This window comes from Cyprinus carpio, unplaced genomic scaffold, assembly GCF_018340385.1.
Source record: "Cyprinus carpio isolate SPL01 unplaced genomic scaffold, ASM1834038v1 S000006809, whole genome shotgun sequence".
Lineage (NCBI taxonomy): Eukaryota > Metazoa > Chordata > Actinopteri > Cypriniformes > Cyprinidae > Cyprinus > Cyprinus carpio.
The window spans coordinates 1336156-1364002 of NW_024879395.1; the positions used below are offsets into that span (position 1 = coordinate 1336156).

The window sequence follows — 27847 nt, forward strand, 5'->3', positions numbered from 1 at the left end:
CCTGGAAGATCCAGACAAGATTTTCTCTGAAATTCTTGATAAAGCGGTAATTTCTGGAAGTCTGATTTCTTCATACTGAACCCTGTAAGCAAAATAAATTTGGTCAGTGTTCATAGTAAATGAAATAAAAGGGGAGATTTCCGATATTACAGAAATTTGTTAGAAAAACTATTTTTTGGCAAACAAATCTAGGATATGCTGATAAGAAGATTCAAATGTACAGAAGATCATTCTAATCATCAGTGTAATAAATAAGTGTGTTTTCAATTTCATTTATTTTATTTAATGAAAGCAAACACAATTCCTTTCATTTAATGTTTTTTGAAAAGGAAAACCTGACTAAACACATCACACATTATTGTAAGACAGTCATAGCCAAGGCCAGTTTTTTATTACACAGCTCACATTACAAAACAAACGTTGTGTTCTAAAGAACACATGTATTCCTCTTAAACCTTTTGGTTTATATAATGCAGATTATTTTAACACCTATGTGCTACATATGCTTTAAAAAGGTACAGAGTACACCATTTTCAAAAGCAAGGTAACATGTAAGGCTGCTCAATTATGACAAAAATCATAATCACGATTATTTTTGGTCAATATCGTAATCATGATTATTTAAACTGATGGGGCCATATGACCAAAACTTTATATGAATGATTAATTTAAAGTTAGCGATATATCAAATATACATTTTCTGTAAATAAGTTTACTATGACATATCAGCAGATTACTCGGGTAACTCATAACAGTAAAAAACAAAACAAAGTCTTCAAAAATGATTGAAAATAATTAAACTGTCAGTAATAAAAAAGTCTTCAAAAATGATTGAAAATAATTAAACTGTCAGTAATAAAAAAACTCCCCCTGCGCGTTGACATAGAGCGAGATGTTTCGCCCTGAACAGCTCTTAACGCCGAGTGTGCACTTGGATGGTTAGATGCATGGGCTAGTAAAAAAAAACTTAATAAAAAAAAAAAACTAACTAAAAAAAAAAACTTTAAGGTCTTTCCAGCATTAAGCTTTAAAAAAAAAAAAAAAAAAAAAAAGTAAATAAAAAAAAACATCTCCGTCTCAGTTATAAATTTGACTGATAAATGATAAAGAATGATATTAAAACTTGTTTGGAACCAATTTCTTTGTCATCTGAATATTGATTTTAAGTAGGGGTGGAAAAAAAAACGACGAGACTTAAATAGTAAATCGGATTTTTTGTTAAAAAAATCTGGGATTTCTTTTAGGCCATATCGCCCAGCCCTAGCGCACGTTGTGTTTTTCATTCGTTTGACTTAAAGCATTGCTGCACACTGAGACACCAAAATAGGTGCGAGAGTGATTCAAAAGCATTAGGAGCCATCTGCTCGCTTTCTATAGCTCCCGTGAATGTCCACAAATGATCGATCTGCACAGTGCAAACAGCCAAATCCTGGATATTTTAGGCAATATTAAAATCCTGGCCAGGAGTGTCCCAAATGAACGGCGCATATGTCCACCCAACTTTGTTTTTTTTTTTTTTTTTGTTTTTTTTTTATGCAATCCTTAATTATTCAGTTAACAGCCTACTAAAGAAATTGAATAACCTAACGTAAAATAAAACAGCATTCTGTATTCCAAAGCTTTCATAATTTACAACAATTTAAGTTTGAATAGTGCACTTTTAAACATCTATATTCAAAAATGGGGGGTGGCAATTAGGGGTTTAACTTCCTTCTTCCTTCCTTCTAAAGTCATTCAGTCAAAGAGCAGAGAGTGATTTTTTTTTTTCTTTTGTGTGTTTGATTAATATTAGCACAGTCGGCAACAGGAGCATAGCCCGTTGTCTCTTTATAAGCCACACTTATCCAATTTACTGTTACATGTGTATTTTCATTCTCAACTGTTTACGTTCATTTATTACATAACCAACCGCATTTTTACACATTTTTGCATACACATTTTTGCATGAAACAATTGTTTTTGAAGTTTAGGCATGCACCTTGAGCTAAATGATTTTACATGTCCGTGTTTGATTTCGTCTCTGAGTGTATGCACAGAAATCCTCCTGAGGAACAGCACAAGTTCTTTTGCACTTTTAAAAACATGAATAAATCTAATCAACTTTAATAAATAATGCACGTCCCATTTTGCAAATGTCACATTACACGATTTTTACAGATTTTGCACATGAAATTTGGCTTTTATGGAGGAGTGAAAGCGCACCGCTGCTGAAAAGGGGGTGGGAATGGGGCGCAATAATCATTTCATCTCGGTTACTGTATTTTTTACATAATCGTTGGAGGCTGAAATTGAAATCAAAACTGTATTTTTGATTAATTGCACAGCCCTAGTAAACATTAAGAGATTTAGTCAGCTTCTGGCAAAAATTGATTATGCACTTTGGTATAATTGATTATTTATGTTGTAAATTAAACTAAAAGAAGAATTCTGGTATCTAAAAAGATGCGTTTGTGTTCTCACCTGTTGAGAAGAAAAGATGCCAGTTCCACATCACTCTTCATTCCCTTCTGTGCTTTTAGAGCTTCCCATCGTTGTAAATTCTGCACCAATATTTACTGTAGTCTTCTGTCCTTTGTTACTAAGTCACACAAAACAAATCACATGGAAACTAACAGGCTCACAGCTGTGTTTTTCATGTGGGCATACAATCATCAAACCTGCAGGCTACTTCAACCCAGCATTTATCAGTTCAGAAAAAGTGTTCACTGAAAATTAAGTTTCATTTATAGTGACAGCATATATGTGACCAGCAACAAAAAAACAAATGATAAAATGATAAATTTTCGCAGTTGCTGTTTTTTCACTGAATTTCACTGGTGGTTCACCTTTGAAAGGTAACTCTTAAACACTAAGCTGGATATATGTGAGGCTGATTTTACACTGATAACAAAAGACAAGAAAGAAAATAAACACTTCTTTACTACAGGATGTTCCTCTGTTACTAATATCTTGCACATGCTCTCGCTAGTTCTCCTCAGAAATGTTCATTTACAAAGTGCAAATGTTAATGGTCATTCTAGGTCAGTGGCTTCAAATTTACCAGATGTGTGATAATTTTCATTTAGATGTGAAAATAAACATGTTGGTAATTTCATACATTTGATGAATCTAACTGAACCCAAAAAAATAAAAAGTTTTTGTTAAATGACTAAAACAAAAACCCATTGCTGCTGTCTTTTTAAAATGAACCCTTATAAAAGTCTATGTTGCTGTTATGTTGCTAGCTAGCTTTTATTCTTTTGATAGGAAGGGTGATTTAAGTGTTGATGGGAAGTTTTATAACAAGAAAGTCACCAGAATTTCTTCTATTCTCATGAACTTTAAACTATTACCTTTTAGTAGTATCATGATACGGAAATATCAGTAAAAACTTTTTTAAGATAAGAAACCAGAAAACCTTCTGGTAGATGACGGTGTTTGCTCACTGATTTTCGTTGGTTCACCTTTTGAACAGTCACTCTTGAGAGACACAAAGCTGAACACATGTGAGCCTGATCTTACACTAATGACAAAGAACAGAGAAGAAAAAAAACACTTTGCTACAGGAGATTTGTCAGTCTCATAATGAGACGTAATGTAAATTACATGCAATATAGCTGTGCTTTTATCTTTCTCATGGACTATGTATGGATGGTAGGACTGGCAACAACTAATCAATAAAGTCATTTATAATCAATAATGAAAATAATCGATTTAATTGTGTGACAGAAAACATCGCCAGTCATGTCAATTTACAGTAGTGAATAATGCATTTCAATGGACAAAACACATGACATACTGGAGGACACAAAGTGAGCTGCTGCAGAATAAAAATAATTACTATGTTCAGATGAATGCATGTTCCTCAAACCAGTTAACGGTTGTGCTTTTGTTTTGATTTATAATCATCTTTTTTTAGATTTGTTTATTTTTAACTTTTGCTCTAATCTACTATCCATATTGTGTATTAGTCCATTCCTATGGTAAAATTTTGTGCATCTAAAGTAGGGCTTTGCTTTTTTATTCAGCCGGGAAATGCAATAAACATTTCATGTGTTGTTTAACCAACCTCCAATGACTATACAATGACTTCATTTAACCAACTATGATAATACAAAACTTATATTAAGAAAATGCCAAATTAAAAACACGTTTCAGGATAAATAACAAGCCGGCCAATATCGTGACGATTATTTTTAATTAATCGAGAAAGGTGGATATTGTTATCGAGATTAAAATCTGATTAATTGTGCAGCCCTAATCTAAAGGACCTAATATAGTCAGTGATGGATAAAAACACCATGATTTAATCACTGCAGATGAAAGTCAAACATATTTACCAGTACTACTTATTAGTTAAACGTTTCTGCTTGGAGTTGAATTGATTTCTTTTTATTTTGTCAATTGTGTGTCACATACACACCACAGTGGAGAATTTAGCTAATATTACACTCTAATGCAAAAACACATGAAATACCTTTTGGTAGATGATGGTGTTTTCTCATTGAAGCTTGGTCCATCACCTTTTGACTGGTCACTCTTCACAGACCACAGAGCTGAAACACTTGTGAGAATGATCTTACACTAATTATGCAAGAAAGAAAGAGAGAGAGAGAGGAGAGAGAGTGAGAGAGAGAGAGAGAGAGAGGAGAGAGGAGAGAGACATTTTTACTAGAAGGAGGTTCTTCAGACACATTTGAAGATATTTTAAGGGGGGTGATGACACGAGAAACCAAATTTCCCTTGATCTTTTGAAAGTAAATGATTTCATAATCAGTCCCTCCAGGATTTTGTGATTTTGCGATCGCTGAATTTATCGCAAAATCAGGCAAACTCCACAGTTTTGACATCATCGCACAAATTTTCCGCATAATTTGGGCTTAGACGCATCCCGTGACATCATCGCAATAATGCCCGTCAGTCAAAGAAAGGTTGTTTCTCAGTTCCAAAAAATGGAATTAACAGCCTTGTGTTCTCATCATGACTGATTTACAAGAGCTACATTGGATAAACGAACTGAAAGTGAGTGTTTTTGAGTGTTTTTAAAAGCTTCACACAACCTTTCCCAGCACTTCAAAGCTTTAAGTATTACCAAATTTGAAAGTTATTTTTAATGTGACAATATTTGTTCATCCTTCATAGGTTTCCCCATGTATACAACTAAAATATGTAGGAAAGCAAAAAAAAAAATTTAAAAATAAAAAAGATTTATTTATATATATATATATATATATATATATAATATATATATATATATTTTGTATTCATTAAATTATATTTAGACATTATGAATGACAGTAATGAAAGTAAATTTTATCAGATATAATATGTTTATAACATCTGTAAGACATCTGTTAAAGATCTGGGAATCATCTGCTTTGTAATCTGATAAACGTCTCAGAAGCAATTTTTACATGCATTCTAATAAATGTCTATTTGACATCTGACAGGAAACATCTTAGAGACATATTGCAGATGAGCAAGCATTCTTAAAAAATACATCTTGCATATGTAAATGCAGACATAAAATAGTTGTCTCCGAGATGTACATGTGTGATTAGGGTGAATGTTTTGAAGGTGCCACCTTCTATAAAAACTTAATGGCACTAGTGCTGGTGTCGTCAAACGTTAGTCTGTAGCCCTACAGTGGTTCTTGAAGTCAGCAAAGTCATAACAGTGTTAGAAGAATGTTGTCTGTGGTATATTTTCACGGCAAAACAATAAGAAATGCCACAAATATCACCACAGATTTGAGAAAAGCCACAGCAAAATCAGTCATTTTAGGCCGCAAAAATCAGAAAAAAAGTTCCGCGAAATCCTGGAGGGACTGCATAATGCTTTGTCTGAAAATGTCCATTTTTATTTTCATCATGTTGTCAATACACTCAAAGCATGCAATAGTGAGGGGGTGTTGACACTGTTTCCTATGCAATGGCGTTAGCCAATCATAACAGTGGTGGATTACTGGCTGAAACCTTAAAAAACAGCCTGTTTCTAAAAAGAGGTTCAGAATGAGGGTCAATAATAATAAATTTTTCCACATTTTTATTTATTTATTTATTGGTTTTTGTGTGTCTGTGTGTGTGTGTGTGTGTGTGTGTGTGTGTGCGCAAACAACTTTATTAACATGATAAGTAAACCTCAAGGAAACATATTAAAATAATTTAAAAAAAAATCCATGTCATGACCCCTTTAATCTCAATCTCATTTGAAGGTAGAAGACTGTTAGCATCCATTTATTTTAACTCTTGGAGAATCTGTAAGATCTTGTACAGTAAGAGATCTCTTTGTAAGAGTAAAATTCCCCTCTTTTTTAAGAGTCTCTGACACAAATGTAATTCATCCACTCCATGAGTGTTACAGGTCTTTGCAGCTCATTGACATAACATGAACACCACAAATAAGTATAAAAAAAGTTATTCAAGATATTTCTTGCATTATATTTTATGCAGAGTACAAATTCAAACAGCCGTGCATTTATTTGCACTTCAAATTTTAGCTGTTTACAGGATGTGTGTGGTATTTTGTGAAATATAATGTCAGCTTTAAAGCATGTAAAAATATGTTAGTTCATTTTGTTGTGTGTAATAGTGAAGTGTAGTGTGCATCTGACACTTGAGAGTGAAATTAAAGTGTCTGAACTGTGGTGAGAACTAACCAGTGCTAAAAATGTGGGACTCATTTTTAAAAAAGAAGATTACAAGACAAGACATAAGCCGGGTTTCCATCCAAAGTTGTGAATTTAACTTATGTGCAAAACCACCTCAAGTGAGCCTAAAAACTTTTTTGTGAATGAATGAAGACATTTTTATTCAGAATTCAGCGTTTCCACCACTCGATTCTGATGCGATACTTTAAAATGTGCATAAAACCAGGGTGATATAAACCCAGCTATAGTTTTCAGTGATTTGTGGTTTCAGTCAGACTCTTACATGTAACAGCTGAGAAATTAGCTAATGCAACGGTGTAATACAGAATGTGTGAAATACCTTTTTGTAGCTGATGTGTTTTTTTCTCTCTTAAGTTTGGTCCATCACCTTTTGACTGTTCACTCCTCAGAGACACAGAGCTGAAAAACATCTGAGTGTGACCTTTCTCTAATGACACAAAGAACAGAGATAGAAAATAAAACATTTTACTATAAGTAGATTCTTTGGTCTCATTTTAAGAAATTTTAGTGTAATTAATTCCAGTATAGCCCTGCATTTGTTATTATCATGAATGTGAAGGGATGGATGTACAGGAGTTGGACAAAATAATGTAAGAATCCATTATTATAGGGATTAAAAAAAAGTTGTAGGCTACAAACAAAAACAAAACAATATGATTATAATTGTTCATTGTTTATATTCTCTAGTGTTTTATCAGTGTAATATAAATTGTAACATCTTTTTTTTTTTTATGTGTGTGTTTTAAGAGCAGCATTCTTTATGAACATGACTGTGTACATAAAAGCATGGCAATAATTCATTAGTGAAGAAGAACAGTGGGAGAAATGTGAAAATGAATGATAGGACCCATCAAACACAACAAAGGATTGTGTCTAAACAACACAGGTTCTGTAAGGTGAATATTGAGGTTTGCTGTCACTTTGCTACAGTAGTTCTGTTTCAAAAAACTGACCACAGAAAACTTCACAAATCCATGAAAGAGCAGCAAACTGCTAAAGCTTTAATCACAGACACCCATGTTAAAATGTGGAAAAGATGGAGTATGATTGTAAAACCTAGACATTTTGTACCCTCCTCCAACATCTCTGAAGCAACTGGCAGATGTTTTTTTTTAAACAACATTCAACTTTAGACCATTCAAAAATTGCCTGAATCTATTTCAAGAAGTTTGGAAGATGTGTTGAAATGCAATGGTGGTAAAATACCTTAGTAAAGAAATGCCAATTTTCCAGATTTTCACATTATTTTGTATATAATCCTTTAAATATGTTTGGTTGCCAGGTATCTTACATGTTGAATTTATGCACCCTATGGATTCCTGTGCTATTGTACTATTGGAAAGAAACTCCAGACAGAGTTTATGAAAAAAGCAACAGTTTACTGACAAATTTATTTTTTATAGTGGTGGACGAAGTACACAAATATATATATATATATATATCTATATATATATATATATATATATATATAAGTACACAAATCAAGTGCTTGAATATATATATATTTTTTTTATAGTGGTGGACGAAGTACACAAATCAAGTGCTTGAGTAAAAGTACAGATACTCCCACTTTTCAATTTTACTTGAGTGAAAGTACAAAAGTATTTGGTTTGAAATGTACTTAATTTTTAAATGTGAAAATCACTTATCACTAAATTTGCAATTTTAACATATACATATATATATTTTATTTAATAATTTTATATTATATATTTTATAAAAGGTTGTCAATAGATTCAAACTTTTAATCGGATTAACTAAATCACATCAACATATGGTGGGACCACCATTTGCATTTAAAGCAGCTTTTGACCTTAGTTTTTCAGGTAGATTTGCAGGTAGCAAATGAACACTCGCTCTCGCTCTTATTCAAGGTAAATCATCACCACTTCCATCCCCTACATGTGTTTTGTTGAACTAATGGCTAAAATGCATGTGCAGGTTACTTTAATAGGACCCAAATGATTTCCTCGGATGATTGAAAACACAGATAGAATCAGAGAATCCAGTCATAAAGATTTAATTTACTGTATAACCACAGAATTTGCCAAATTTTGGACAAATAAATTGAAAGTAGGTCAGTTCATTTAAATCACATTGTGACATGGACTAAAGTCTGTGAATATTAAGCCACAAAAGACTATTTAAAAATTAATCCTGCACGTTGTGCATGTTTCTGTGTGAAAGAACGGCGCAGATGTGACGTTTCGCTTACTATACATACTAAAGCACATGACACTCACAATGTTTTCTGCTTCAGCCATCTCACTAAATGACGATGTGAATTCTGTATATGAACAGAGCTGCTCTGGGAGTCACTTTATGAGCATTTGACCATTTCATTTTAGAAAAACTGTTGTCATATATACACACAAATAAAACTCCATGGCAACCTGCCAAAATAAATGTCTGGTAAGACTTTAAGAAATTGTGACAGAAATATATTAATTTTGTACAGTAGAATGTTCATATGGCCCTTCTTCACTTCCTGAACAAGTAAAGATATGTGTACAAATTGCCACACATGCTCAGGTTCATGGATTTTTTCATGCAAGGGTTCTTGGATTTTTTTTCATGCAAACTGATCTGTTTCAAACCAAAACTGATCTGTTTCAAACAAGATTTTCAATGTGAACTCGTCTGCACTGTTAAGAATAAATTATAGGCTAACTAGCTTTGACTAACTACAAAAGTTGAAGAAACATAAAATACCTTTTGGTAGATGATGGTCTTTTTTCACTTAAGTTTGGTCCATCACCTTTCGACTGGTCACTCTTCACAGACAAAGAGCTGAACACATCTGTGCCTGATCTTTCTCTAATGACACAAAGAAAAGAAAAGAAAAGAAAAAAACAGAAAAGAAAAGAAAAGAAAAGAAAAGAAAAGAAAAAAAAGAAAAGAAAAGAAAAGAAAAGAAAAGAAAAGAACGTTATTATACAATGTTTCCAGCTTCATTTGAAAAAAATGTAATGTAATTAAATACAATGTAGCCATGCATTTTCCTTCTCATTATAGATGGATACATTTATGTTTGGTAATAAGTAAAGCTGCAAATGCTAATTAAACACAGTATAGCTGTGGATTTGTCCTTTTTACAACTACTGGGGTTGATAGATGTATTCAGGTTTCTAGTGGTCATCTATGTAATTTTATTACTGGAAAGAAATCAGCTTATTAGACACAATGTTCCGTGATTTGTTGTTTTATTTTGTTAATTTATCACTTAAACCTCAGTGGGAAAATTAGCTAACACAATTCTGTAATGCAAAACTCATGAAATACCTTCTGGTATGTGGTGTTGTTTTCTTGCTCAAATTGGGCCCGTCACCTTTTGACTGGTGACTTTTCACAGACACAGAGCTGAAAACATCTGAGCCTGATCTTTCTCTACTAATACAAAGAAGAAGAAAAAAAACTTCACTACAGGACAGGCAATTTGGGTGTCATTTAAAGAGGTGTAATGTTGCAAATGTCAATAATGTATAGAATAGCAGTGGACTGGTCTTTTTACAACTATGATGGATGATTTCTGTTTGACTATCTGATTTGTTTTACAATAATGCCCCCTAGTGTTTGCTTATGCAACTGTATTACTGGGTCCATGCTTAACTGTCTGAGCTACAAGAGCTACAGTAAATGAACTGTTTTAAATAACTGATTCATTATATCAAATAATTTGCCCTAGAACATTCATTGTAGCTTTCAGCTAATTTCGAATCTCATTGTTTGACATATCCAAGAATATATGAGTAAGGGTGTTTTGTCAGTATCATACAGTTTCGGAATATTCAGACTGTAGCTTTCAGCTAATTTCGAATCTCATTGTTTGACATATCCAAGAAACTGATTATAAGAATTTTTTGTAAATGTATATATATTTTTTTAATTTAGTGTTTTGTTTTGTCAGGTTCAATCACATACACCACAGTGATGAAATTAGCTGATACAACGCTGTCAATCAAAACATATGAAGTACCTTTTGGTAGTTGATTTTTTCTCACTCAAGTTTAGTCCATCACCTTTTGACTGGTCACTCTTCACAGACACAGAGCTGAATAAATCTGAGTCTAATCTTTCACTGATGAAACAAAGAACACAGAGAAAAAAAAACATCACTACAGGAGATTCTGTATCTGATATCTACGGAAGAGGATTAGGGCCAAGCATTAATAAAAAAATAAAACCATCTCGAGATTAAAGTCATTATATTGCGAGATTAAACTAATTAAATTTAGAGAGAAAAAAAAAGGCGAAATACAATCTTGAGAATAAACTCATTAAATATCGAGATTAAAGTCATTATATTGCGAGATTAAACTCATTAATTTCGAGAAAAAAAGTCGAAATACAATCTTGAGAATAAACTCATTAAATATCGAGAATAAAGTCGTTGTGTTTCGAGAAAAAAAAAACTCGTTAAATTTCGAGAAAAAAAGTCGAAAGACAATCTTGAGAATAAACTCATTAAATTTCGAGAAAATAGAACAATTTTTCTTTTCTGGACTGTCCAAAGAGCCACATGGTCAATGTCACTCATTTAACAATATTTAAATTTTTTGTAATTGAGATGTAACATGATGTACAATTATTTTTTTTTAAATTAAGATGTATACATCATCTGAAACCCAAATAAATAAATAAATAAATAAATAAATAAATAAATTATTTGGCCGAGATATGGCTGTTTGAAAATCTGCAGGCTGTTTGAAAATCTACAAAACTATTTGAAAATCTGGAATCTGAGGGTGCAAAAAAATATAAATATTGAGAAAATCGCCTTTTAAGTTGTCCAAATGAAGTTTTTAGCCATGCATATTTCTAATCAAAAATTAAGTTTTGGTATATTTACGGTAGGAAATTTACTATATATCTTCATTGAACATGATCTTTACTTAATATCCTAAGTAAAGATCATGTGAAGTCGTGGCCTAGTGGTTAGAGAGTTTGACTCCTAACCCTAAGGTTGTGGGTTCGAGTCTCGGGCCGGCAATACCATGACTGATGGTATGACCGAACCCCCAACTGCTCCCCGGGCGCCGCAGCATAAATGGCCCATTCCTGCCCAATGCTCCGGGTGTGTGTTCACGGTGTGTGTGTGTGTTCACTACTGTGTGTGTGCACTTTGGATGGATTAAATGCAGAGCACGAATTCGGAGTATGGGCTTAATGATTTTTGGCATAAAAGAAAAATCTATAATTTTGACCCAGCTAATATATATATATATATATATATATATTTTTTGGCTATTGCTAAAAATATACCCCAGCTACTTAAGACTTGAAGAGTTTTGTGGTCCAGGGTCACATTCGGTAAGTGACAAATTATTCAAAATTATATAAAACTGTTACTTAATTTTTTAGACCTTTGACAAAAACCTGTGCAGTCTCATGTAATGTAATGATTTTCAAAGTGGTCTCCTGCCAAAAATCTTAGAAAAACATTACAGGTTACATAGCTTTGAGTAACTACAAATGCTGAAGAAACACATGAATTTTTACCTTTTAATAACATAAGCTTTTTCCTCACTTAAGTTTGGTCCATCACCTTTTGACTGGTCACTCTTCACAGACACAGAGCTGTAAACATCTGAGCCTGATCTTTGTCTAATAACATGAGGAACAGAGAGAGAAACACTTTACTACTGGACATTTCTCTGTGACTGATATCTGCACATGCTCTCTCTAGTCCTCCACAGAAATTGCATTTGCTTGATTTGAAAGCACCAGTCATTCCAGTTTACTGACTTTTATGGTCGCTCCAGTTTATTCAAATATATATATATTTTATTTTTTATAGTGGTGGACGAAGTACACAAATCAAGTGCTTGAGTAAAAGTACAGATACTCCCACTTTTCAATTTTATCAGAATCAGCTTTATTGCCAGGTATGTTTACACATATGAGGAGTATTAAATGTGAAAATCACTAAATTTGCAATTTTAACACACACACACACACACACACACACACACACACATACATATACATATAATATTATATATATATATATATATATATATATATATATATATATAAATATATATATATTTTATTTAATAATTTTATATTATATATTTTATAAAAGGTTGTCAATAGATTAAAACTTTTAATCGGATTAACTAAATCACATCAACATATGGTGTGACCACCATTTGCATTTAAAGCAGCTTTTGTCCTTAGTTTTTCAGGTAGATCTGCAGGTAGCACATGAACACTCGCTCTCGCTCTTATTCAAGGTAAATCATCACCACTTCCATCCCTACATGTGTTTTGTTGAACTAATGGCTAAAATGCATGTGCAGGTTACTTTAATAGGACCCAATAGGACCCAACTGAGCCTGGTTTCTCCCAAGGTTTTTTCTCCATTCTGTCACCGATGGAGTTTTGGTTCCTTGCCGCTGTCGCCTCTGGCTTGCTTAGTTGGGGACACTTCATTTACAGCGATATCGTTGACTTGATTGCAAATTATTGCACATCACTGAATTCAATGATGATGAGCTGCATGATGACATCACTGAATTCAATGATGAACTGCCTTTAACTATCATTTTGCATTATTGACACACTGTTTTCCTTATTAATGTTGTTCAGTTGCTTTGACGCAATCTTTTTTGTTTAAAGCGCTATATAAATAAAGATGACTTGACTTTACGTGAAGACCTGATTTTCTCGGATGAGGAAAAACACAGACAGAATCAGAGAATCCAGTCATAAAGATTGAATTTACTGTATAGCACAGAATTTGCCAAATTTTGGACAAATAAAATTGAAAGTAGGTCACTTCATTTAAATCATATTGTGATATGGTATAAAGTCTTTGATTATTTAAAAATGAATCCTGCACGTTCTGCATGTTTCTGTGTGAATGAATGGCGCAAATGTGACGTTTCGCTTACTATACATACTAAAGCACATGACACTCACAATGTTTTCCTGCTTTAGCCGTCTCACTAAATGACGATGTGAAATACGGTACATGAAGAGAGAGAGTCACTTTATGAGCATTTGGCCATTTCATTTTAGAAAAAAAACTGTTGTCATATCATATACACACAAATAAAACTCTTCATGGCAACCCGCCCAAATAAAAAAGTCTGGTAAAACTTTAAGAAATTGTGACAGAAATATATTAATTTTGTACAGTAGAATGTTCATATGGCCCTCTTTTACTTCCTGAACCAGTGCAGATATATGAGTATGAATTGCCACAGTTCCAGTGCAAACTGAGCCTCCTACATGCTCGGGTTCGTGGATTTTCTCATGCAAACTGATCTTTTTCAAACCAAAACTGATCTGTTTCAAACAAGATTTTCAATGTGAACTCGTCTGCACTGTTAAGAATAAATTATAGGCTAACTAGCTTTGACTAACTACAAAAGTTGAAGAAACTTATAAAATACCTTTTGGTAGATGATGGTCTTATTTCACTTAAGTTTGGTCCGTCACCTTTTGACTGGTCACTCTTCACAGACACAGAGCTGAACACATCTGAGCCTGATCTTTCTCTAATTACACAAAAAAAGAAAAGAAAAGAAAAGAAAAGAAAAGCAAAGAAAAGAAAAGAAAAGCAAAGAAAAGAATAGAAAAAAAAAAAAAAAGAAAAAGAAAAAAAAGAAAAAAGAACTTTATTATACAAGGTTTCCCGCTTCATTTGAAAAAAAAAAAAAAAAAAAAAAAGTAATGTAATTAAATACAATGTAGCCATGCATTTTCCTTCTCATTATAGATGGATACATTTATGTTTGGTAAGAAGTAAAGCTGCAAATGCTAATTAAACACAGTATAGCTGTGGATTTGTCCTTTTTACAACTATGGGTGGATAGATGTATTCAGGTTTCTGGTGGTCATCTATGTAATTTTATTACTGGAAAGAAATCAGATGATTAGACACAATGTTCCGTGATTTATTGTTTTATTTTGTTAATTTATCACTTAAACCTCAGTTGGAAAATTAGCTAACACAACTCTGTAATGCAAAATACATGAAATACCTTCTGGTATGTGGTGTTGTTTTCTTGCTGAAATTGGGCCCATCACCTTTTGACTGGTGACTCTTCACAGACACAGAGCTGGACACATCTGAGCCTGATCTTTCCCTACTAATACAAAGAAGAAAAAAACTTCTCTACAGGACAGGTCAATTGGTGTCATTTAAAGAGGTGTAACATTGCAAATGGCAATTACATATAGAACAGCAGTGGATTTGTTCTTTTTACAACTATGATGGATGATTTCTGATTTCTGATTGAGTATATCAAATAATTTGCCCTAGAACATTCAAATACATTTAATATGTAGGCATATGTTGCTGTTGTTCTTCTATGAAATTATATGAGTAACTCATTGTTTTGTCAGTATCATACAGTTTCTCAAAACTCATACTTTAACATACACAAAATTTCGAATCTCATTGTTTGACATATCCAAGAAACTGATTATAAGAATTTTTTGTAAATGTATATATATTTTTTTAATTTAGTGTTTTGTTTTGTTTTGTTTTGTGAAGTTCTATCACATAAACCACAGTGATGAAATTAGCTGACACAACGCTGTTAATCAAAATACATGAAGTACCTTTTGGTAGTTGATTTTTTCTCACTTAAGTTTGGTCCATCACCTTTTGACTGGTCACTCTTCACAGACACAAAGCTGTAAACATCTGAGTCTAAACTTTCACTGATAAAACAAAGAACAGAGAAAAAAAAACCTACATTACTACAGGAGATTCTGTGTCTGATATCTGCACACAAACATGGACAGACTCCCTCAATTTTTAAGCAACAGTCATTTCAGTTTAACTCACTAAACGTCTTTTATGAATAAATCATCTCAGATGTGACATTAAATACATATGACTGAAACTTACATATATTTGATAAACTTAATTGAACAGAACACAATGTAATAACAACAACAATGACAACACCACACAATCCTAAAAAAACAAAACCCCAAAAATTTTTCACTCTTACTCTAATAACAAAATAACAACAGCACAAAAGAACAAAACAACAAAACCTGAACATTTTTTCAGAACAATTTTTCTTTTCTGGACTGTCCAAAGAGCCACATGGTCAATGTCACTCGTTTACTTATATTTGTGACCCTAGACCACAAAACCAGTCATAAGGGTTAATTTTTTAAAAAAAAATTGAGATGTATACATGATCTGCAAGCTGAATAAATAAATAAATAATCTATGTATTTGTTAGAATAGGGACAATATGTGGCCGAGATACAACTATTTTGAAAATCTGGAATCTGAGGGTGCAAAAAAATCTAAATACTGAGAAAAATCTCCTTTAAAGTTGTCCAGATGAAGTTCTTAGTAGGGCTGTCAAAATGGCTGAAAAAACTAAATTCGAATTATATTCGAATTTAAAATGCATAATTTCAGTTAGGGTGAAGAAAAGCTTTTGGCTTCTCTCCTGAGGCCACAAGAGGGCGCATCGAGCAAAATATTACTAATGCACGTTTATTCAAAGCATTAGAATACATGACTGTGAAGTGAATAATATTTAAAATAATGTTTATAAACCAATTATAATTAAGATGCTTAAACAACTATAAACAAAACAGCATCATGTATCCATGCATAGTTAATACAAAGGGCAGAAAAGCCAATCACACAGAGTACATTTTTCATTTAACAAACATGAGAGGCAGTGGGTTGGGGAAAATGCACCATAGAGTCTTGAGATATGACAATTTTTAAAAAGTGAACTACATTAATTTTACATGGCTTTCTAAACATGCGGCTCTCTGTGCAAGACGCGAGTCCAACTGTGATAGAAGATGTCCCTCTAGAAAATGCGCGAAATATGCGTTCTTTGTGAACAGCTTGGTTTCAGTTTTGATGTAAATAAGATCTTCTCCACATTGATGTTCTCTTTTTTCGTGATATTTTGAAAGAACATCGCAGAATCGCCACAACAATTCACTCAAAATTTGAATGATGAGACAGAAGTGGTACTGCGTGTTGAGTTACATGTCAATCGCATCTCATGCGCCACTGATAAAGGCCAACACACCGTGTCAACACACCGTCTGCAACTATTTGAAAATTTTTTCATCAAGAGGGCTCGCAGACAATCGCGCCCCCCGCCCATGTGCAGGCAATTTTAGAGAACACGCAGAAATTGCATGTACAACAGGGAATGCACGAGGTGAATGATGAGACAGAAGTAGTACTGCGTGTCGAGCTCGTAGTTAAACCTGGACTGGGCCTTAAAGCATGCCACCGAAACGCACACCTAAAATTTGAATTTAAAATTTGAACCATTTTGACCCATTCGAATGTGGATTTTTGTTTTAAATTTGACAAATATTCGAAATTCTATTTTTTTTTTTTGACATTGCATGTTCTTAGCATTGCATATTACTAATAAAAAAATAAGTTAGTGACCTAGAACTAGTGCAGAACATTAATTTTTCTTCTTCATATTGCAACATTTGTTTTAAATTATTCAAAATCCTAAAACTGTTACTTTTTTTTTTTTTTACCTTAGACGAAAATAGTGGAGTCTAATGTAATGTAATGATTTTCAAAGTGGACTCCTGTCAAAAGTCATAGGAAAACATTACAGGTTACCTAGCTTTGAGTAACTACAAATGCTGAAGAAACACATAAATTTTACCTTTTGGCAGATGATGGTTTTTTGTCACATAAGTTTGGTCCATCACCTTTTGATTGGTCACTCTTTACAGACACAGAGCTGACAACATCTGAGCCTGATATTTCACTAAAGACAAAGAGAAGAAAAAAAATCTTTAGAGAGATGTGTAATTAAATATAGTATCGCCATGCAGTTTCCTTCGCATGACTATTGATGGATACATTTGCGTTTGATTGCCTGATGTCTTTACATACTGAATTTAACTGCAGACCCAGTTCACTAAAGAGAGAAAATACCTTTGAAAACTGAAATACCCATGAAATACCTTTTGGTAGGTGATGATGGTGTTTCCACACTGAAGTCTGGTACTTCACCTTTTAACTGGTCACTCTTCACAGACTCTGAATCTGAATCTTCACTAAAGACACTAAGAACAGAGAGAGGAAAAAAAAAACTTTACTATAGGAGGGTGCTTTAGTCTCAACTGAAGAAGTTAATGTTACAAATGCTAATTAAATGAATCATAGTTGTAATTTTGTCCTTTTTACAACTATCAGTGGATTGGTGAAATAAACTCCAATATTTAATTCAATAAATAGAAAAAAACCCCATAAAAAACACAAAAAAAATTTTGACCAGCCAATAAAAAACATCAAACACTTTTGACTGAACACCATAGAGAAAATTCACCGGCACAGAGCTGGATGCATCAGAGTCTGATCTATCACTACTTACACAAATAGCAGAGAGAAAAAACACTTTAGTACACAAGGTGCCTCCATTCTATATAAAGAAGTTTAGTCAAGTCAAGTCACCTTTATTTACATAGCACTTTATACAATGCAAATTGTGTCAAAGCAGCTTTACAGTGTTGAACAGGAAAATAGAGTCAATAATGCAAACAAAATACAATTTTGTTGTAAAGCATCTCTAAAAAGAGGACAATAGTAAACAGTCAATTTTTCAGTCATTGATTTTGATCGTTGATTCAGTGGCATCATCGGCCAGTGCTGTTCAGTTCACTTCCAGGGGTGTTTACCTTTATAAATACAGTGCATGGCATAAATGAGTACACCCCCTCTAAAACTTAACAAATTCAGCAATTACTCTTTACTTAATAGACACGTTAGAGTTTGTTGGAAACTCAGAAGCGAAGACCAGGAGACTCTTGGGTATCTTCAGCAGGACTCTTTAAGAGAACGCACTACATGTCGCTGCAGTCATCAAAAGTCTAACGGAGCAGTAATACTTAGTCGTTTATATCCATTCAAGGGGGAGGGATACATTCAGTAGAGGTGGAGACAATCTAACCCATAGCATGCAAATGAAGTACAGGAATCAGCCCGACACCGGCATTTTCCCAGCCTTGATCTCATCAGCATAACAGTGTCATTCAAATGCATAGGTGCTAATCCAATCAGTTTTACAGTATCGCCCATACCTTCACATTATCACAGAAACAAAGGCACAGCTATGCCTTGAGTTTAACAAGCCAAATGGTCAGGAAAAGCATAAAGACAAAAGGTCATTAGCAAGACACCTGGGCTTCCTGATTTGATCTTCTTAGGAATGTCATCCTGTTTTACCTCAAAATGTAATACACAATTGTACATGACCTTAGTTTTTCATGCGATGCTATGTCAGAACATAGGATCAGCATATTTTAAACAGATTCTTAAATTTGTAATCCCAGAGGTTCTTTAGATATATAATATTCCAGCAAGTCTGCTTGAGTAACTACAAATTTTGAAGAAACACATGCATTTTACCTTTTGGCAGATGATGTTTTTTTCTCACTTAAGTTTGGTCCATCACCTTTTGATTGGTCACTCTTCACAGACACAGAGCTGAATACACCCGAGCCTGATATTTCGCTAAAGACACAAAGAGAAGAAAAAAAAAGATTTATTATTGTTATTTAGTTTTATTTGAAGAGATGTGTAATTAAATAATCAACCAATCAACCAATCAGAAATCTATATTTTTGGACAGTAATGTTGATCCAGGATCAACAAAAGATGCTGATCTAGGAACATGTGTTACTTGGCAAAATCATGGCGACCGTCTTTACATACTGAATTTAACTGCAGACCCAGTTCAATAAAGAGAAAAGACACATGAAATACCTTTTGGTAGGTGACGATGCTGTTTCCAGACTGAAGTCTGGTACTTCACCTTTTGACTGGTCACTCTTCACAGACTCTGAATCTGAAAGTTCACTAAAGACACAAAGAACAGAGAGGGGAGAAAAAAACAACAACTTTACTACAGTTCTGTTCAGTTCTCTTGCAATAAAGTCTGTGCAATAAAGTTGATTGTATTGTCAAAATTAAGTGAAGGAAAGTTTAACCAAAAGAATAAGCATTTAAACTGGAATGATATTGTGCTTTGGACACATGTTGTGTTGCAAAAATGAGTAAAACCCCCTGAAAGTTACTAAATAAAACTAAAAAAAAATAAAATAATTTTGGTGTAAGGTTAAGGCAAGTATTGATTAACAAGTATGTATGCTGTACCAAAATTGTTAAAAATAAGTAATTACTTGACAATTAAAAGTGTTATATAGCCCACTGAATCATGCTCAGACTTAATGCTGGCAACAATGAAACCACTATAGAGAGAACTGAGAATTTTTTAGCATAAAAGAGGACCATGGTACAAAAGGTATACACAGAAATTTAAAAACAATATACCAAAAGAGCAGGAGGAACACCAAGAAAATGTCTCAGAGCCAGGGATAGTTCACCCAAAAATGAAAATTATGTCATTAATGACTCACCCTCAGTCGTTCCAAACCCGTAAGACCTCCGTTCATCTTCGAAACACAGTTTAAGATATTTTAGATTTAGTCCGAGAGCTTTCAGCCCCTCCATTGACAATGTATGTACGGTATACTGTCCACGTCCAGAAAGGTAATAAAAACATCTTCAAAGTAGTCCATGTGACATCAGAGGGTCCGTTAGAATTTTATTGAAGCATCGAAAATACATTTTGGTCCAAAAATAGCAAAAACTGTGACTTTATTCAGCGTTGTCTTCTCTCCCGTGTCTGTTATGAGCGCGTTCACAACACTGCAGTTTAGTGATATCCGGTTCGCGAACGAATCACTCGATGTAACCGGATCTTCTTGAACCAGTTCACCAAATCGAACTGAATCGTTTGAAACGGTTCGCGTCAACAATAAGCATTAATCCACAAATGACTTAAGCTGTTAACTTTTTTAACATGGCTGACACTCCCTCTGAGTTCAAATAAACCAATATCCCGGAGTAATTCATTTACTCAAACAGCACACTGACTGAACTGCTGACCGAGCCAGATAACGAACGAAACATTAACTCGTTCTCGAGTCAAGAACCGTTTCTGTCGGAAGCGTACGATTCGAGAACCGAGGAGCTGATGATACTGCGCATGCGTGATTCAGACTGACACACAGCGCGTCTGAACCGAACTGGTTCTTTTGATGATTGATTCTGAACTGATTCTGTGCTAATGTTATGAGCGCGGGTAAACCGAAGGCTTGAATCAAGGGCAGTCATCGCCAATGACGCCATTACGTCGAACACAAAATAACCGGTGAACCGTTTTCTTCAACCGGTTTATTGAATTGAACTGTCTGAAAGAACCGGTTCGCGGAAAAGAACCGAACTTCCCATCACTACCGGTGATCCGAAAACCAATGCAACCGGTTCTTGACTCGAGAACGAGTCAATGTTTCGTTCGTTATCTGGCTCGGTTCAGTCAGTGTACTGTTTGAGTAAATGAATTACTCCGGGATATTGGTTTATTTGAATTCAGAGGGAATGTCAGCCATGTTAAAAAAGTTAACAGCTTAAGTCATTTGTGGATTAATGATTATTGTTGATGCGAACCGTTTCAAATGATTCAGTTCGATTTGGTGAACTGGTTCAAGAAGATCCGGTTACATCGAGTGATTCGTTCGCGAACCGGATATCACTAAATTAGTGCTGTGAACGCACTCATAACAGAATACAAAATGTATTTTCGATGCTTCAGAAAATTCTAACGGACCCTCTGATGTCACATGGACTACTTTCAAGATGTTTTTATTACCTTTCTGGACGTGGACAGTATACCGTACATACATTCTCAATGGAGGGACAGAAAGCTCTCGGACTAAATCTAAAATATCTTAAAACTGTGTTCCGAAGATGAACGGAGGTCTTACGGGTTTGGAACGACACGAGGGTGAGTCATTAATGACATAATTTTCATTTTTGGGTGAACTATCCCTTTAAGCTTTCATTTAGTCATGCATGAGTTTTTGTTAGCAAAAGAGCAGGAGGAACACCAAGAAAATGTCTCAGAGCCAGCAAAAGCTATGAAAATAGTGACACTTTATCCTAACAGAGTAAGATGCAGCCTGCAGAAGTGACATGCATGGTCGTTTATCCACACCAGAACTACCGACTGTAGCCAAAGCACAATAAACCCATTTAGCTTTGTCCAAGGCCCATATTCACAAAATATAGACTTCTGGGAATCCATACTCTGGTCTCATGAGACCAAATCAATTATTTTGGATCTAACAACATCCAAAATGTTTTGATGTTGCTAGAGGAGGAGTACAGAGGGAAGTGCCTGGTTCCCGCAGTGATGTTCAGGGGTAGTAAAGCTCTTCTATAGGAATGTGTGAGTGCTGAAGGTGTGAGGGAGTTGTGCTTCATCAATGATGTCATCCATTCACACACCACTATGTGATGTAAACAGAAGATGCTACCCTCTCCTCATTTTGCTGCATTCTTGGGCATTTTTTTTTAATATGACAATGAAGATATTCATTCTCCCAATGTGAAAATCCTTCAGTGTCATGAACTTGTGCACTCAGAGCCAAGAAGGGTCAGAGCAGTGTACTTAGAGTTATGGAGGGCATATTAAGCAATAAAATAGTACACTTTGTTGAATTTAAATATAGGGTGTACTTATTTCTGCAGTCCTTTAAACAAAATTAACTAAAATACATATACATTTTGCCATCTTTCCATACACTGTATTAGTGATCATTAAAAATAAATAAAAAAACATTTGTATTTTTTGAATTATATTAATGATCATTAAGAAAATACATATTTTTATATTTAATAATATATTTAATATGTATATTGATTATAATTTTATTATTATAATATTAATATTTTATATTTAATATATTAATATAATATAATTATATATTTAAACCACCACTGGCTCTGCACCCCTAAATTCATTATTTCAGACTTAACTCAAATTGACAGGTATTAGAACTGTTCGTTTTTGAAAAGATAGTTTCCTAAAAAAAAAAGGCCGGTACTCAGAATGTTTGGTATTGGATCGGATCGTTTCTGAAAAAATAGTATCGTTGCAGCGAAAGAACACACTCTAAATGAGAACAGTCAGTCTAGCTAGTGTTTAAGCACTCATAACTCCAACTAAGACTAAAATCAAAAAATCAAAAAATTTAAACTTAAACAAAAAAAAAATTAAAAATTTCAAAATAAATGAAAAACTAAAACTAAACGACACTAACAACACTAAAATTAATATTAAACAAACAAAAATAAAATAATAATTAACAAAAATAAATAATTGTATTCGTGATTTAATAAGCTGTCATTCTGTTCCAGAAAATCTGACCTGTGGGTGTTCATGGAAATACCTGTAGATGGCGCTTCATGCACAGAGAATGCCTTTTTTGCATTTAAAACAAGAGGTGGGAAATTAAATCGGAAATAACTATAAAATATGAAATGGGAAATAATAATAATGCAAACCCTACAGCGCATGGACATTTAAAAGCGTGCTTGACTGCGAGAACAACATGAGATCGAGTTTACAATTTTTTTTGGATGAGCTGACTTTAGTGAATAGTCATTTTGTCATGTTTTATGATTATTATGGCAAGGTCCGCCTCGTGTCCATGACATGAGGACCGCCTTGAATGTACAAAACGCATCCAAAATGAGAGAAAGCAGCAGCCGCTCTGTGTTTTCACTGCTTGCTGTTTCCTGTGTAAAAGGGGCTTTATGGGATTGATTGCGTGTGCTCATCTGAAGCGCATGCGTCTGGAGAGGCTCATCAAAGTAAAGTGCAAACATCATTTAAACCACCACATCGCATTTAGTTTTGAGTAGTATGAGATTTCAAAGCATCTTAGATTGTTTCTTCTTATTGTGTACTTTCATAAAGGGAGAGATGGGACATAAAGTAGTGTCCTGCAGAATAAAAACTCAACTGCCTGTAGCTTTCTAGTAACTCTGAAAACCCTGATGGCATGTTTAAGAAGATTACATCTTTAATATGAATGAATATGAATGAATACATTTTACACATACAAGTTGCATATTTTTGGTTTTTGTTCGGTTGTAAAAAATAATTTTATTTTCATTATTAAGAGGTTTGCACAAGAGTTAATTGTAAAGTGTGCAAACTTTCAACTTTGCTAAAATTAAATGTCTTGCGTTGGTCTACACTGGAAGTGTTCCATTAACTCTGCTAAACTATAATTACTAAAACTAAAACTGAAACTAAAATATATAAAAACTAAATAGAAATGTTGTTCAAAAAATAAAAAAACTAAACTAAAACTATCAAAACCATTAATGAAACTAACTAAAACTAAACTGAAATGATAAGAAATTTGAAAACGATATTAAAATAAAAAAAATATTTAAAAATTCAAAACTATAATATCCTTGGTCTGAGCAAAAGGTTTCAGCAGTGACTAATCTGAATGGCTCTGACTGGCTAATTCAATCCTAAACAGAATCCTAAGCAGAATCGTGTGTGATTGATTATAATGAGCAATGCTGTAAAACTATGTAAAATGAATATGATGTAACATGAGCCAGGTCTAAATTTAATACAGCAATCGAAACTTCATTTTAAGTATTATAGTTTTATTGAAAAACCAGGGGATCCCCTAAGTATATATTTTTGGGGTGTTTTAAGTGTTCCCTTAATGCTTATGGGAGGTCCGGCTTATGGGAGGGTCAATTCAAACATACCATATCATTGCAGCAGATAAATATCTGTTAGAGCCCAACTGAGCAAGCCAAAGTTGACAGTGGCAAGGAACCCAAACTCCATCGGGTGACAGTAGTAGAGAAAAAAAAAAAAAAAAAAACCTTGCGATAAAACCTGACTCAGTCTCATTCTCTTCTTTATTATACCCTTTATGAACACTTCATGAACACAATCTCAATAAATTCTTGTTATTAGTTATAGCAAGTCTATTACCTAAATAATTTAATTGCCAATGCTGAGAAATACACCCACTGTTTTTAAGGTTTTGTTTGTATGAAAAAAACGAGACTTCAGTAAAGGATTCTCTGAAAACAGACTTACCCATGTTCCTCGGGAAGACTCATCTCAGATGGAGAGTCCTTTCCTGGGTCCCCCTGACATACTGCAGCTACACAGCCAGTGCAAAATCATCAGCACTGCTTTGTGAAAAGTGTCAGCTGTTCAGCATAACCTGAAGATAACAATGTCACTGAGATGAATAACATGGCATTTCAGAGGGACGAATGAAAAGGAAAAGATTATTATAGATCATTCCACAAAACACATGGCCTAAATGTACGACGGTGTTTTAGTGCCACGTTGAAGAAGAAAAAAATAAATCTAAGATTACGAGATTAAAGTTGAAATGTTTTGAGAATAAAGTCGAAATATTACAAGAATGAAGTCGAAATATTACGAGAATAAAGTCAAAATTTTGAGAGTAGGCCTTTATTGCGCATGTAAATGTCCCGGATTAAGAGCACCAGGAGAAGCCACCGGGATTGATTTGATTTGAATATCGTTGCGTCCAAGCGGCCGCAACACCATACTGGGATGAGGAAGAGGTCGATTTTAAGGACTTTCGCAGAAACAGCTTAATATCAAGAATATGATATTTACTAACAGACTGAACCGGAACAACTTTTTATCTTAACATCAGCTCACACACCCAATCGAGATTCCTTCGGAGGGCACTCTCTCTTATTTAAGTTTTTTTTTGTTTTGTTTTTTTTTTTGAGAGAACACTATAAATATATGTGGGGATTATTAGCAGAAAATCATACCATGTATCATACTCGCGGGGACAGCATGCTTGGAAATAATATTTCATATCTTACATTGCATTTGTTATTTGTAGTGCGACAGCCACACAATGGGCTAGTTGCATATCTCCGCCATCTTGGATTTCCGGTCTTGAGAACTTACGATTTGATACTTCCGGTTGTGCTAATTAGCATTATTAGCAAATTAGTTTAAACACCAGTGCATAGAACCGGAGAAATCAAAATATTACCTTGTTTACAGGATTTATCATATCACTTCAAATGCAAATAAGATCTACACTGCTAATATTACTATACTATAAATGTTAACTGAGCCAGTGGATTTGAAATGTGCGTATGTTTGGGTCGGTGAATGAATTAAATACACTAATGTCCCCTACTGTTCACCAAATGAAAGTTGAACTCATGGTGTGTTACTTATTACGTATTACATTGATTTTTTTCTATTACGTATTACATTGATTTTTTTCCTATTATTATTATTATTTTTTATATCATTGATTTTTTTACATTTTTTATTAATGAAATACTATTTACCTTGTGAGACGTGGGCTGTGATTTATCTTCATAAGTATCCATTTTCTCAGTTGTGCACATACATCAGTTTTTCATCATTATCATTACTAATGCATGACTAATTTTAATATTTGTTTTATATAATTAATGCAAAAGAATTTGTAACAATATACATGCTCTGCTTATAGACAGATCATGATTTGTGCTGCAGATCTTTCACAAAACAGATAAACATTGATAAAAACACACAAGAATGCAAACACAGATTTTTAATTAAATGCAAACTAAACACTGATCTTTTAATTAATGCAAACCTACCATAATTGCATTACGTTAAATGGCACAGTTACAGTTATAAATTATGTTATCAAATAAAGTTAATAAAACATTAAATCTCTGTGAGTTGTTTGACAGTCAGAAACATGTATCTTACATAACAGAACAAAACCAGCTCTTCGAAAATGAAAAGTATTGCATATTTGAGAGGTTTGTGGTTGTGTTTGAATGAAAAGAGCCCTGTTAAATTTAAAAAACATTAATTGTATACAGGTGCTGGTCATATAATTAGAATATCATCAAAAAGTTGATTTATTTCATTAATTCCATTCAAAAAGTGAAACTTGTATTCATTCATTACACACAGACTGATATATTTTAAATGTTTATTTCTTTTAATTTTGATGATTATAACTGACAAATAAGGAAATCCCAAATTCAGTATCTCAGAAAATTAGAATATAACTTAATAGTAGGCCTATTACGACTTTATTCTCGAAACATTTCGACTTTATTCTCATAATATTTCATTTCTGTATTAGAGTCTTTAAACTTTTTCCTTGGTGTATCATTTGCTTTTGAAATAAGTAATTTCATTTGTTCTTACATAACACATTACATGAAAGAAGGTATGTTGGAGTTTAGCTAACGGTACCTAACTGGAAATGGCGGATTTCGTCGAAATGTTTCCTGAGTTTTACTTTCGATTTCGCATTACATTTAGTAATGCGAGTTATCTAAATGATAAAAGCAGACTAAAATAAAGAAGTGTGGGATAAATCCTTCATAAAAATAATTATTCAGTTTTTTATAAGCTTCATGCTTTAACACATGCGTGGTGATCAAACAGTTTGCATTCTTCTTGGCCGTCGGTTATAGGCTAACATTACAAGCTAAAATGTCTTCATACACTCCAAATATTTGAAACAAGTGAAGTATTAAAGCTTACTTGTAGCAGACGGTCTTGTGTACAGGGAACAGAATCCAGATGTCTTTGAACACTTTGGATTTTTTGTTCGCGCTCTGTAAGCGACAGATTGTAGATGATGGAGCATGTGATAAAAGTTCCGTTTGCTATAAACCCGCCCTATCCCACCCACATTTATTTTAAACTGGAGATTAACGATTGTTGACTGACAGCATCCTCAGATTAAATAATTAAGTAATTAAAAGCTATATCTAAAAACATTTTTTTTTTTTATTCCATACTTTATTCTGCCAGATAACTGTAGACTAAGAAATACTACCACAAATTATCCGTGTGCACGAAGAAGACACACTTTCCAATGTTTTTTCGGTCCTTATTCACACTTGTTTTTTGTCATCTTGATTCCAAATCAAAGTTTCAATCCGGTAAAAAGAGAATTTGCATTAACTCAGACTGGTAATGATTAACAGCGTTGACTGTACGTTCTGACGTTCGCTCTCATTTGCCAAATGACCGCACAAGGCGCACATGTCCACTGGGGCGGAGTGAGCGATGCTGAGCGCGGGTTGTCAATACATTCTTGTGATCTGTAAGGAGAAGATGAATTGTGGATTATATAAATGTTCGTAAATGTTACATTTTGTAGAGCCTGTAAAATGTTTTCTGGAACCTGATATGAATCAAAGCCAACCAACGTTTTTCTCTTGGTGTAGTTTTGTTTTTGTACTATTACTTTCACTTTCGTCTTCTTCGGTGGGTTTAACTGGTAGAGCAGCTAAACTGTTCATACCGCCAC

The 27847-nt window shown here is 33.7% G+C and overlaps 2 protein-coding genes across 4 annotated transcripts in view; both read right to left on the minus strand.

Moving 5' to 3' along the window:
* On the minus strand, positions 1–27193 carry LOC122134331 (muscle M-line assembly protein unc-89-like). Of its 3 annotated transcripts, XM_042756190.1 has the most exons (14): positions 27073–27193; positions 24610–24739; positions 19392–19484; positions 19035–19139; positions 17591–17692; positions 17287–17391; positions 15224–15325; positions 9932–10039; positions 9362–9466; positions 6969–7076; positions 4457–4563; positions 3426–3502; positions 2461–2578; positions 1–82 (listed from the first exon to the last, which is right to left on the minus strand). In XM_042756190.1, exons 2-10 carry the CDS (start codon positions 24630–24632, stop codon positions 7028–7030), a joined length of 792 nt encoding a protein of 263 aa, XP_042612124.1. In that variant the 5' UTR covers positions 24633–24739; positions 27073–27193; the 3' UTR covers positions 1–82; positions 2461–2578; positions 3426–3502; positions 4457–4563; positions 6969–7027. The 3 variants fall into 3 exon arrangements, with proteins under 3 accessions (XP_042612124.1, XP_042612125.1, XP_042612123.1); XM_042756191.1 differs by lacking the exons at positions 3426–3502; positions 15224–15325 and adding an exon at positions 10626–10727; XM_042756189.1 differs by lacking the exon at positions 3426–3502.
* LOC109047495 (ribonuclease inhibitor-like) overlaps positions 1–27847 on the minus strand; it is a 168035-nt gene that overhangs the window by 61434 nt on the left and 78754 nt on the right. The gene's annotated exons all lie outside the window — the stretch shown is intronic.

Bases quoted from the DNA above. Each gene is read 5' to 3' on its own strand.
- LOC122134331 (XM_042756191.1), bottom strand. From the start codon at position 24,632: ATGAGTCTTCCCGAGGAACATGG. The intron at 19,140-19,391 runs GTATTTCATGTG...TTGTGTCTTTAG, and splicing joins GCATCGTCACCTACCAAAAG to CGAAATATCAGGCTCGGGTG. The intron at 10,728-17,286 runs GTAAAATTTATG...TTGTTTCATCAG, and splicing joins AAACCATCATCTGCCAAAAG to TGAAAGATTAGACTCAGATT.